At 63.9% G+C, this 12,516-nt stretch overlaps 1 protein-coding gene across 4 annotated transcripts; it reads left to right on the forward strand.

The window, feature by feature from the left end:
- The first annotated feature begins 5,251 nt into the window (after positions 1 to 5,251).
- GATD1 (glutamine amidotransferase like class 1 domain containing 1) lies at positions 5,252 to 11,470 on the forward strand. 4 transcript variants are annotated; one of them, XM_039221584.1, is made up of 8 exons: positions 5,252 to 5,354; positions 6,928 to 7,004; positions 7,489 to 7,594; positions 7,756 to 7,863; positions 8,675 to 8,769; positions 9,512 to 9,605; positions 9,757 to 9,868; positions 10,020 to 11,470. In XM_039221584.1, exons 1-8 carry the CDS (start codon positions 5,291 to 5,293, stop codon positions 10,024 to 10,026), a joined length of 663 nt encoding a protein of 220 aa, XP_039077515.1. In that variant the 5' UTR covers positions 5,252 to 5,290; the 3' UTR covers positions 10,027 to 11,470. The 4 variants fall into 4 exon arrangements, with proteins under 4 accessions (XP_039077515.1, XP_039077517.1, XP_039077516.1 ...); XM_039221586.1 differs by lacking the exon at positions 7,756 to 7,863; XM_039221585.1 differs by lacking the exon at positions 10,020 to 11,470 and having other exon boundaries at positions 9,757 to 9,872.
- The last annotated feature ends 1,046 nt before the right edge of the window (positions 11,471 to 12,516 follow it).

Below are 12,516 nucleotides of genomic sequence, written 5' to 3' on the forward strand. Positions count from 1 at the left end.
ACCTCGGTGGGTCAGGCAGTTGAGCGTCTGACTTCAGCTCAGGTCATGATCCTGTGGTTCGTGAGTTCGAGCCCCTCGTCGGGCCTGCCGCTGTCAGTGCAGAGCCCACTTCAGCTCATCTGTCCCCCTCTCTCTGCTTCTCCCCCGCTCACATTCTCCTTCAAAAAATAAATATTTTAAAAAATATATACATTTAGGGGCGCCTGCGTGGCTCAGTCGGTTAAGCTTCTGACTTTGGCTCAGGTCATGATCTCACAGTTCGTGGGTTCGAGCCCCGCGTCAGGCTCTGTGCTGACAGCTAGCTCAGAGCCTGGAGCCTGTTTCACATTCTGTGTGTGTGTGTCTCTCTCTTCACCCCTCCCCTGCTCATGCTCTCTGACCCTCAAAAATAAATAAAAAACATTAAAAAAAAATATATATATATATATACATTTAAATTTAGAAAGTACATACAATAGGGGCCCCCAGCTGGCTGGCTCAGTCAGTAGATCATGAGACTCTTGATCTAGGGGTTGTAAGTTTGAGCCCCACACTGGGTGTAGACATTACTTAGACAAATGAAATCTTTAAAAAAGTACATACTCTAAATCTAAATCAAATTTACAAGGACATCAGAAAACTCAGGTGGGAGCATCATCTCACTGTCAGAGGGGACCCTGTCCCCCCCACCACAGGGGCTCCCCAGAGACCCAGACTCTCAGCCCTTGTTTACTGAGCTTTTGTACCGGCAGCTAGGGTCTCCCTATCGCCATACCGTGGCGTGTCACGTGGTGTGTCACATGTGGCCTTTGTGGCATGTGTGTGATCAGGCTACAAGAGCGCAGAAGACCCGTGTGTTGGGGGTCTACCTTGGTTTCCTCTCTAGCTCCCCTCCGCTCCCCCATGAACGTGCAGCGCCTCTCTGGGGACTCCCATCCTGGCACACGCTCTTGGTGTGACCAGGGACTAAAGCTGGTCAATGTCTCAGGACCCTGCTCTCCCCACATACAGGCAGGGGGCCAAGTGGGGTCCCCTAGGTCCTCTCTTCCTTCATTGGGGTAGAGTGATCAATACCCCAGAGAAGGCACAGGCAGCAATCTCACTGCGCCGGAGCCTTACTCGAGCTGCTGAGGGCCAGTCCTCCCTGACTCCTGGGCCTTGGTCTTCAGGGCCTGTCCTGGGCCAGCGGCTCCCCGACCTCACACCTCGTCCCAGGGCCACACAGGCAGAGGCTCCTGTGTCCCAGCGGCTGGTCCTGATGTGCGTGGACATTTCCATCTGCGGTGTTTGGCCACGGCAGGGCTGGCGAGGGCTGGCAGAGGGTTGCTGAGCAGAGCGAGGGGCTGTGCCACCCGCCGCCCAGTGGCTGCAGCACAGGGGGACTGTCCAGCCGGGAGAGCAGCTCACTCCTCGTGCTGCTGCAGAGAATGCTCAGGTGACGTCCCTGGGAGCCATGGCTGGCATCTGGGCATAAAGCATGAGTGTAAGTTGGCAGCTGCCCCCTCCCCACGCCAGCACGCTGGTACCTGGAGGTGTGTTTGAGGGGAACCCCATTCAGACTCTCCTCTGGATCGTCCCGCCCGCCCGCTGATCCCTGTCCTAACGTCTTTGGGAGGACATGCAGCCTGCCTCCCTGTCACATCACCTCAGTCCAGGCCACCAAACTGCCCACTTGTCTGACGTCTTCCGGCCACACCCTGCCAGCCTGGGAGGCGGATGGAGCGCCAGCTACCCACCCCCAACAGTCCTCTGTTAGGTGAGGTCGCAAGGCGAAGTGCGCCCGGCCCGCTGCCCGGGCCTCAGCAGCCCCTCATGCCTTCGGGGCTGCCATTCGCCACCCTCTGTTGTCTGGTTCAGGGTCTGCAGGGCTCACAAGCGCTTGGGGTCTAAGTCTCCAGACCCCACCCAGCCCAGCCTCAGCCAAAGAAAGACAGGGAGCTGAGGGGCCTGAGCCCAGCCGGGAAGAGGGATGCATGTGGGGCCAGAGACAGTCACCTGGCGGGAGCCTGGCCGGCAGGGCTGCCCATGACCCACCCGCCTGAGAGACAGAGGCCAGTCCCAGGTCCCCTGAGGTCCACCCAGTGGTTGGGCTGAGCGAGGGCGGGGGGAGGGGGGAGGGGGGAGGGGGTGGGTGGGAGACAGGGCAGCCTTGTAAGTTTGCAGGGTGTTCTCAGTAAGGGAGTGCTGGGCAAATGGTGCCTCTGGTGCCCACGGGCTTTGAGGAACAGTTAGGCGTTTGATAGAGGAGCTCCAGCCTTTCAGAGGGAGGAGCAGCAAGTGCTAAGGGACCCAGGAAGAGGCTCAGACGCGCTCTGAAAACAAGGAAGTCGTTAAGGAAGGACGGAAGGGAGACTGGACGTCCTGAGGCATCAGTCAGCCTGCTCCAGGAATGGCTCCTCACGCACCCATCCTTTCTCTGCCTGGAGCCACTTCCCGAGACAGGGATGAAACAAAACCTTTTCACTGGTGCTTGACAACATGTCATGTGACCCCTGCACCTCCTGATCAGTGTCCCTGAACAAAAGGCAAAACCCCAGGTTCAAGGGCATCACTATGCCTCCAGCAGAGCCCCTGTGCCCAGTCCCCAAGCACCCTCCAACTTGACCTGCCCCACCGGGAACTCACTATTGGATGATAAGGTTCCTGAACAGCTTGTAGATGATGTCCCAGAACTCCGCGCCCATGGGCCCCACAGCTCAGGACCTCAGCTTCTGGGCAAGGACCTGGGGAAGAGGCTCAGCAGGAGGGAGAGGGGAGAGGCCCCCACCACGGTTCCCCCGGGCCTGGATCCTTCCCAGGCGACAGTCATCCAGACAGGGGCCACTGGCCACAGACCCGCCTGATCCACTGAGGCCCTCCCGCGCTCCGCCGTTGGGAGGGAGGGTTGCCTGCCCATCCTTCCCTCTGCGGCAGCCCCAATCATGTCCAAAGCAGGACCTGAGTGGCAACCCCTCCTCGGCCACTGGGGGTGAGGGGGTCTAAAGGGCAAGGGCTGACCCACCGGAGTGGGAACCCACTCAGGAAGTAGGCAGATGAGCCAGCATCACAACTGGGCGTGTGTGGAGCACAAGAGGCCACAACCCCACCTGGGGGGTACCCCCGCCTCAGGCTCATCCCGGTCACCATGACAGGGCCTCAGGCATCATCCTGTCCAAGTCCTTACTGTCCCCAGGGGCACACACAGAGAGACAGGCTGCTGCCAGACCCAGAGTGAGGCACCTGGTTGGCAAGGCCCCGGATCACCACACCTGCCCCAGTGCAGGCTGCCCACTCCAACTCCACGCGCCACACGGGACCCAGAGCCTTACAGGTGCCTGTGCTGGGAGCCGCTGCTGGGCCCAAGCACGCTGCCCCGGACTAGGGTGGGGGCCATGCACACGTGCAAGAACAAGATGGCATGAATACGGGGCACGTGAACCAGAAGGTCTGCTCTGCCTGCTTAGGTGGGAGGGCTCATCCGGCAGGAGTCTTGCAAGGGCCTGAGTATGCAGTGGGTGCACACTGGTGCACACGCACGCTCACAGGCACACACACACATCAGCCTTGCTGTACGGTGTCACAGCCAGGCTTCCTTTTCTGTCCTCTTAGCGACCAAGATGACCAGTGTGGCTTAATGAGTCTCTGTGATGCAAGAGGTAGGTGTCAGGGCTGCCCTGGGTCCCACGAATGTGCACGGCGGGGGTGGGAGAAAGCTCTTCATGTGGCTTGGCCCAGCTTGTGGTCTGACCTAAGGCTTACGGGTTTCCATCCAGTCTGTCACCCACCCAGCACACTCCTTCCCCTGTCTGGGCCCTGCCCGTAGCTCCTGCTTCGCTCTGGAGGGAGGGCCCTGCAGGGGTTGAGGTCCTGACTGTGTCGCTGCTGGCCAGGACTCCTGGGAGCATGGGGCTTAGCCAGGCATATGACAGAGCCAGTGGCGGTGGAGACAGGTGTCCAGGAGACCCAGGAGAGGCACCTGGCCTAGACTCACCCACTCTGGCATCCCTTACCCATGACAAACATTTCCCTAGTCAGGGCAGAGACTGGCAGGACCTTGGGGGAACCCTACTGGCCAGTGCTCCACCCTGGAAGCAGGGGGTCCTGGAGGGTGGCCTGTGGGGCCAAAGGGTGGACCTGCTCCTCTTAACCACCAGCTTGTGCCCAGGCCCCTCTACCGCCTCCCTGCTCACTAGCCCAGGCCTTAAAGAGCACCGAGGAATCTGCTGTGACCCACCCCACTGTCTCCTAGACAATCTATGGAAACACCATTCCATAGAATGCAGTTTGGCTAAACAGCATCCTCGGGATCCTTACCAAACTCAGCACCATGTAGCAGCTCAGGAAGTGCCACCCATGTTCTATCGGAGCCCCAGTGACCCTGGATACCTCGGTCTCCCCACAACCATCCTGGTGAGGCAGAGCCCGTCCATCCCGCCCCCACTTCTGTGGACACCTGGACGGTCCTCCAGGGCCTCCAGACTCCCGCCCTGCCCTCACCGACCACTGCAGGCCCACCCTCTGTGCTCCGGGTGAGCAGTTGACCCAGCTCCTCCTTAGATGTGCCCCCCATTCCCATGTGAGCGCCCCACCCACCCCCTCTCCGTGAGCCTGCCCACTCCACTGCTCTTCTCACTAACAAACGACTGTCACATTCTATGAATCCGTATTCCAGCCTTCACCCCCAAGACAAGAGCCTCAGAGGGCAGGGTGCTTTGCCCCTGGTATTCTACGTTGCGTCTTCAGTCTCAGTGCGCAAGCGTTAAGTGTCCAAATCCACGGGAAGGGTCCTTCACCTCCAGGGAGGTACGTCCACCAACGAGACCTTGATGTACAGGGAGGGACCTTCGTCCACTGGGAGGGACCCACCTCCACGGGGCGCGGACTTTCTCTACGGGCAGCGGTTCTCCAAGTTCGCGCTCCTCCCCAGGGGAGGAGGAAGACGGACAGGGGGGCGCCCTGTTCCCGCCCGCGCCCGGGGGCCGCGCCCGGGGTGTGCTCAGCGCTGCGGGGGCGGTCCTCCGGGGAAGCCAGCCCGCGCTCTCCCCCGAGGCGCCGCGGCCAAGGCCAGAGCCCCGCACGCCCGCCACCCCGCCCACAGAGCCGGCCGGGCCGGGGACGCGGCCCAGGACGCAGCCGCGCGGCGCGGACGCGGCCCCGGATCCGCGCCGAGAGACGGACCCGGCGGGGGGAAGGACGGCGCATGCGCCCGGCGCCGCTCGCAGCCCCGCCTCAAGGCGCCGCGGCACGTGACCCGGCGATCCCCGGCCGCGCACGCGCACACACACACGCACACGTCACGCACGCGCAGGCCGCCCTCGCCCTGGCTGAGCCCATGGCGTCCGAGCGACTGCAGAGCCGGCCCGCCTGCCTGCTCGTGGCCAGCGGCGCCGCCGAGGGTGAGGCTCGCGAGGGCGGGCGGGCGTCCAGCGGCGCCGGCGGGGAGGCAGGTGCAAGCCCCGCCTTGGAGAGGGAGCGGCGCCGCTGTCCCGGGCGCGGGGGCGTTGGCCGACCGCAGGAGGGGCCCCGCGCCCCGGCGCCTCTGTGGCAGGAGAGCGGGTCCCGGGATGGCACCCGCAGGTGCCGCGTGGGGGGCGGGCAGGCCTCGGGGTGCGGAGGGGCGGTGGGGTTTCTGAGGGGCCGGGGGGGGGGCTTCCGGAGCAGGTGGGTCATGAGCCTGTGCCCACCTGCCTGCTGGCTGGCCTTGCGCCGACCCAGGAGGACGAGGGGTTGGAGAAGGGACCGTTCTGGGGGCGGAGACGTGCGGGCAGAGGACCCCTGAGACCCGCCACGTGGTGAGGGCTCCGGGAGGGGCTGGCGTGGGGCTCGAGCAGGACAGCTGAGCTGGCGGGTCTGCTGTTACCGCGCAGAGCCTTCCTCAGGGCCAGCAGGGAAGGAACGAACGAACGGGAGGGGAGGCAGCTGACGCTGCCCTGAGCGTCGGTGCTGCCTTTGTCAGAGGGAAGTGGTGAGCCCACGGTCACGTGGTGGGGGAGGTGGCGACCCCGGGTTGGGACCTGGGGTCTGGCTCTGGAGCCTGGTCTGCTTCTTGAACCCTAGAGGCGCTAGAGGGTGAGGCAGCGAGGACTGCGGGTCTGGGGTCACTGTGCGCTGAGCCCACACTGAGGGTGGGAGGAGCCACGGGGAAGGACGTCCAGTCCCGAAGAGGCTGGTTGGGGTTCCACCAAAGGTGGCTGGCTGGAGTGGATGAGGGTGAGGAGGCGTTGCCCCAGCGTGGCTGTACCAAGGGGAAGGGATGTTGAGGACGTGGGGTGGGGGCAGAGCTCTGCCTAGGCCACTAGGCACTGTAGGCAGGATGAGGGGGTCCCTCCAGAGTCCCTTCAGGAGGCCCTGGGGTGAAGCATGGTCAGGGAAGTAGCGAGCAGCCAGGCAGTCTGGGGGATGATTTGCGGGTAGTGTCCTTGCTCAGCGCGTGCACTCTGTGATTAATACAGTTAGTGCGTGAGGATGAATGAAGATGAGATTTCGGACCCGGTCGGGGTTTGGGATGAAGGTGGAAGGGAGAAGCAGATAGCCCCAGCACCGGGGATGGGGCAGGGTCCAGGGCCCAAGTATCCAGTGAGGCCGAGGCCTTCCGGTGGGAGCGAGAACGTTGGCGTGCCCCCACGTTCTGCCGACTCTTGCCCACCCCTGAGGACATAGGCCTTGCTCACTGTTGCCTCCTTGGCTGACTGTAGGGGGAGTGGGGGGCGGACTCAGTGTTGGTTCAGTGAGTGGATGAGGACCTTGCACTTGGGTTTGCCTTCTGGAAAGGCTTTTAGTGGCCAGAGCCTGTCCTGTGGGGACGGGGCCCGTGGGCTGTGAGAGGTGGCCCTCCGGTGCGGTGGGGGACCAGGAGACATCGGGGTGTCTGGGCACTCCAGGTTGGAGCTGGGGGTGTGTGCCCTGCTGCCCCTCGTGCTGCCCCCAGAGCCTTGTGGCCTTTTTAGAGCCGCGTTCACCTTCTCACAGGTGTGTCGGCTCAGTCCTTCCTGCACTGCTTCACGTTGGCTGGCGCCGCCTTCAACCTGCAGGTGGCCACACCTGGGGTGAGTCCAGCCAGACGCACGGGTGGGGTCCCTACCTCTTCGGGGGTGAAGCTGGGGGAGTTCTGTTGGTCTCAGGGAGGAGCAGGGAGCCTGAGGCTGACACGACGCCAAGGGAGTGGCTGGGCTGAGGACTCAGGACCCTGGTGGCATCGTCAAACTCTGGGCCCACTGTGGGGAGGGAGACCTTTTGCCGTGGGTCGGTGCCTGCACACGTGAGCGAGATGGCACGGACCTTCCACCGTCTCCAGTTCTCCTTGGCGTGGGACCTGGGGCTCATAGTGATGCCTAAGCATCTGTCACTTGGCATGTTTCTGTTGTCATTCCCAGGGGGACAGTTGGCACCAAATAGGTGGGAGACAAGGGCCAGCAGGGGCAGCTAGGGGGTGTGGCGAGGCGGGGTGAGGGGCTGGGCTGTCGATGCCTTTGTCCCCAAGCTCTTGCCAGCCTCCAACAGTGGGGTGTCTGTCCGTGGCTGCGCCTGCAGGGGAGGGCCATGGACTTCGTGGACGTGACCGAGAGCAACGCCCGCTGGGTGCAGGATTTCCGCCTCAAGGCCTACGCAAGCCCCGCCAAGCTGGAGTCCATAGATGGTGAGGGGCCCAGGGGGCAAGACCTTGGGGCTTTGGGGTGTGGGATCCCAGGTGGGTTTCTGGCCTCCAAAGAGCTCCCTTGCTTCTGCTTCTGATGCACTTGTCACGGAGCAGCCGGCGTCCTCACTGACTCTGACCAAACGGCTGTGGTCTCCCTGCAGGTGCCCGGTACCATGCCCTCCTGATTCCCAGCTGTCCCGGGGCCCTGGTCGACCTGGCCAGCAGTGGGTCCCTGGCCCGCATCCTCCAGCACTTCCGCTCAGAGAGCAGTAGGTGACCCCTGGGCCTAGGGGGGTGCGCGAGGCAGCACCAAGAGCCAGGAAGGGCCAGTAGGGATGTTCTGGGGGCCAGACGGGGCAGACGCAGAGAGCCTCTGACCCTGACATGAAGTGCGCGCGTGCATGCATGCACGGGTGCACACGCACGTGGTGGGGCGTGCCTCCCTGTGTCCCCTGTGCGTGCCCCTCTTGCTCGCCCTGCATGTGTCCCTTCCTGGCCTCCGTGGGAGCTGGTGGCTGCTCCCCCCAACTCTGTCTGAGGCGGGCGGGTGACCTGCTGGCTTTGTTCATTGTGGGGTTCAGGGTTGCAGGCGGGCAGGGGCCAGGAGAAAGGCTGCTCTGTGGACACGTGGCGTGCTGCCCAGGCCTGACAGCGGGATGCGGACAGGATGCTCATTAGGCACCAACAGACAGAACCCAGGGGCTCCACACAATGACCTTTGTCTGTGGTCTGGACAGAGAGTGATTGTTCCCAGCCGCCACTGCCGCCGAGGGCACGAGCTCTCCCTGCAGTGCCCCCCGCCCCCGGTCTTCTGGGAGGACTCCGGGTGGCTCGGGCAGGGCAGGGGCGCTGCAGGGAAGCTCCCGGGGGGGCTGCCACACGGTGACGCCAAGCGTGCAGGTTACGTGCTCAGATGTTTGCTGTCAGAGGCTGAGCCGGGCCTGCAGCCCGGAGCTGCCCCAGGGGGGTCAGTGGGCCCGTCGCGCCCCGTGGCGGAGGGAGCTCTGAGGTGGGAGGTGTGGGGAGAGGAGCAGGGGCTGGGGTGGGTTTCCAGGCCTGAGGCCCTGCCCCTGCTTTCAGAGCCCATCTGTGCTATCGGCCACGGTGTTGCCGCCCTCTGCTGCGCCACCAGCGAGGACCGGTCGTGGGTGTTCCAGGGTTACAGCGTCACAGGGGTGAGTGCAGTGCGAGGGAGGGTCCCAAGCCATAGACAGGCATCAAAGACCCGCGTATGCACTTGGAGGCATGGGGACTGTCTCCTCTGGCAAGGGTGACCAGAGCGGGATCACAGGTCTCCAACCCCAGGCTGCTTGTTTGCCCCTCCCTCTCCCTCCCCTGCTGACCTCCTGGATGGCCCCCAGGGCATAGGCACAGGCTCTGGAGTGGGGAGGGGCTCCTAGTGTGTGTGTGGGGGGGAGGGGGTGACTTTGGGATGCCTGGGAAGGAGCAGGGGTCAGGCCAAGACCTTGCTTCTGTGCCTGTCGAGTGCACGGCACCCTTCGTGTCCAGGAAGTAGGTTCCGGAGTGAGGGGAGAGGGCCTGGGCTGACAGGAGGCCGAAGGGAGGGTCCGGCTTCGAGGACTATGGCCTAACCACTTGGGTCTGCATGGGCCTGGCCTGGCCAGTGGTGCGACCCGGGTTGGGGGTGGGAAGAGAGCCGCACGGGCACCTCAGTGTGCGGCCCTGGGGCAGCCGTACCCACGACCCTCTCCCCGGGCTCTGCCCGTTGCCCAGCCCAGCCCCGTCACTGGCTCCTGCGCCCCGGTGCCATGGAGGGTGACAGTGGCCTTGTAGCCTCAGCCCTTGGAGGGCGGACTCCTGGTGCAGGACGCACAGCCCGGCTGCACATGGAGGCCCTGGTGCCCCTGCTTGGTTCGGACCTTCCTGACTGGGGGTGGGAATCCCGTTCCCCTATAGCCCTCCGTGTACGAGCTCGTCAGGGCGCCTGGCTTTGCCTGCCTGCCCCTCATCGTGGAGGACTTCGTAAAGGACGCGGGCGCCAGCTTCAGTGGTGAGCCGGGTGGGGGACGCCGGGCAGGGGCTGCGGCTGAGCCCTGGGGTGGGGGAGCCCAGGCCCAGTCCGCCTCGGGCCCCTGCAAAGGGAGAGGGGTGAGCCTGGTGCGTGGCACTGCCTGAGGCCCGCACTCTTGGGGCCCCTGCAGCCAGCGAGCCTGATGCCGTGCACGTGGTGTTGGACCGCCACCTCGTCACGGGCCAGAACGCCACTTCCACCGTCCCGGCCGTGCAGAATCTGCTCTTCCTGTGCGGCAGCCGGTGAGGGGCCGCTGGCGGCGAGGGTGGACGTGGGGGGGGACCGCCGACAGCATGGATGGCTGGGTGGGGGCGGGGGCCGCGGCAGAGCCGTGGGTGGGCAGGTGACTGGCCCTTTGCCGGAGCCTGACCCCTGACCTGGCCTGTCCTGCAGGAAGTGAGATGCCTTCCTGCCCAGCCAGTCAGCCTGCCGGTGGACGCTGCCTCCATGACTTCCCCTGAGAGTGACTTTCCAGGCCTGACACTGTGGGCTTGAGGCCTCCAGGAATGAGCCCTGAGGGGCATTTTTGTTGGAGCAGAGGGAGGGCGAGGGGCCAACAGGTGGTCTCCGAGAATTCTGAGCACGGAGAGCTGGTCTGAGTAAGTCAGCCGCGGGGGTCCCGATGTGGGGTCTCGGCCCCTCGGGTCTTCCTGGGCGCTGGGTGGCAGGTCTCGCCCTTCCTGTCCCTGTCCGCCCAGGCCGAGCCTCTCCAGGCCACCAGGGTCCCATTTTGTGTGGTGACGGTGTCCAGGCTGCTGCCCCCACCCCTTTGGGTGTTGGGGGGCTGTGCTCCAGCTGGCTGGGGCCGCCTCAGCACTGCTCACTGGGATACAAACTCCCGGCCCCCCGACCGGCTGGTGCTGAAGGTGCTGCCTTGATCATAATCCTTGCCTGGTGTGTGGTTTCAAATTGTGATGGTGACACTGACACAGGCCAGGGGGGCCTCGGGGCAGGTATCACCACGTCCCGTCTGAATGGACAGAAGCGTGCTTGCTCGTGAGTCTTCAGAGTGCGGCTCTGCTCGCCCACAGTGCTGCCCGGGGGCCGCCGGGCTTGCAGAGTAGAAGTGACAAGAGCTCAGGCCCTGCCCGGCAGGAGGCCTTGCGTGTGGCCGGCCTTTGCTGGGGCTGCTCCTTCCCGGTGCGTCCGGATCACCCTCTGGTCTCCTCGGCGTGCCTGGCCTGGGCTGCGGCCTGTGGCGGGACCTCCTCGAGCTGCTCGGGCCTTCTCTCGGGTCCCAGCCTCCCTGTCCCCTCCCTTCCCCGGCCCGCCTCTGCTCTGCATCCAGCCCCTCGGAACCAAGCAGGAAGAAGGAAGCAAGGCACCCTTGGGTGCCTCTTCCGGCGCAGTAGACCGTGCTGAGGCTCCCTCGCCCCCTCCGTCGGGCGTTTGCTGGGAGCGCTGTACCAGGAGCTCCTGACCCCGGTGCCCTGCTGTGCGCACCCTGCGGGCCGGCGAGCTCCGCCAGGGGCCTCGGGCCTACTCCACTGACCACCGCGGGGTTTTTAAAGATCACCCCTCATGGTTTCATCCGTGTGACCTACGGAGAGCCCTAACGCTCGTGCTTCCGCGCTTCGGATCGGGGTGGGCCCGGCCGAGCGCCCCACACAGCCGTTCCCTGGGCGGCCGCCGTGGCTCGGCCCTGGTTTGCCAGGTCCAGGGTGTGGGGCTGGGGGCACCTCCAGGCTCCGAGAAGTGCAGGACCCCCCAGAAGGGGCAGGGTGTGGGTGCCTGGGGCTTTATAACAGACCCTGACGTCTGCCCACAAGAAATAACCTCAGAGATAATGCATAAGCATCTGTAGCAGCACTTTTCACAATAACAAACGTTTTAAGCAAACTGTAGTTTCCATAACCTGAGTATTTTTTTTGTTTGTTTGAGAGCAAGTGTGAATGGGGAAGGGGCAGAGAAAGAGGGAGACAGAGTCCCAAGCAGGTTCCATGCTCTCAGCACAGAGCCCAACATGGGGCTCAAACCCACGAACTGTGGGATCATGATCTGAGCGGAAACCAAGAGTTGGATGCTTAACCAACCCCCCCCAGGTGCCCCAACCCAAGTAGTCTCACTACCAGACAGTATTAACGTCCCTGTGGTAGAGTATTGGCCACAAAAAGGAATGAAGCTCTGATAACATCGTCTGGACTGAACCCTGAGAACACGCAACGAAGCCAGACCTCAAGGACCACATGTGCGAGTTCATTTACATGAACTACCCAGAAAATCCAAAGTACGGCTGTTATTTGGGGGTGGGAGGTGGGGGTGAAGAAACAGGGCCCTTCATCAGGGTGGTGCGAGTGTCTGGAGCTGCGTGGCCTGCGGGGTCAGAGCACTGATGTTGCCGCCCGGACGTGAGTGGGTGGGCCAGTCACTCAGACCTGAGGCCTCGCGTCAGGATTGGGGACAGAGATTCCAAGTCCTAGGGTGCAGCCTCTTGACCAGCTTGGAGGGGGAGGCCTGACCCCAGCCTGCCCGTCAGCCGAGGGCTGGGATGAGCCCAGGCACAAAGCCATCGTTCTGACACCCAGCAGCCCCCATGATGGGACCTGCCCCTGTTCCCCGCACCCCCAAGGTGGGTCTCAGCACAGGCTGGACCTGCTGGGGTCAGGCTCGCACACCCCAGGTGATGCAGCCCACGGTGGGCCCCGTGCCCAGAAACCTCCCTTGGGGAGGTGGCCAGGGGGCCATTCTGGAACCAACACCAAGCCCTGATGCTCTGACCCCAGCAGAAGGGGGCGCTGGCCTCCCTGCTGGCCGCTGGTGGGACCCAGGGCTGTGTCTCAGCAGGTCTGTCCCGGACATCTGGCTCTGCCCACACGGACCTGGAGTGGTCATCCTGGAGGGCAGAGGGGTGGCCTGTGACCCTATGGGCCCCCATCACCGCCCCCGCAAA

The sequence above is a fragment of the Hyaena hyaena genome, unplaced genomic scaffold, assembly GCF_003009895.1.
Source record: "Hyaena hyaena isolate Hyena2069 unplaced genomic scaffold, ASM300989v1 scaffold_989, whole genome shotgun sequence".
Taxonomy (NCBI): domain Eukaryota; kingdom Metazoa; phylum Chordata; class Mammalia; order Carnivora; family Hyaenidae; genus Hyaena; species Hyaena hyaena.

Coding starts and splice junctions, on each gene's coding strand:
- GATD1 (XM_039221584.1), top strand. CDS start 5,291: ATGGCGTCCGAGCGACTGCAGAGCCGGCCCGCCTGCCTGCTCGTGGCC. Junction 7,005..7,488: donor TGCAGGTGGCCACACCTGGG/GTGAGTCCAGCC, acceptor CTGCGCCTGCAG/GGGAGGGCCATGGACTTCGT. Junction 7,864..8,674: donor GCACTTCCGCTCAGAGAGCA/GTAGGTGACCCC, acceptor CCCTGCTTTCAG/AGCCCATCTGTGCTATCGGC.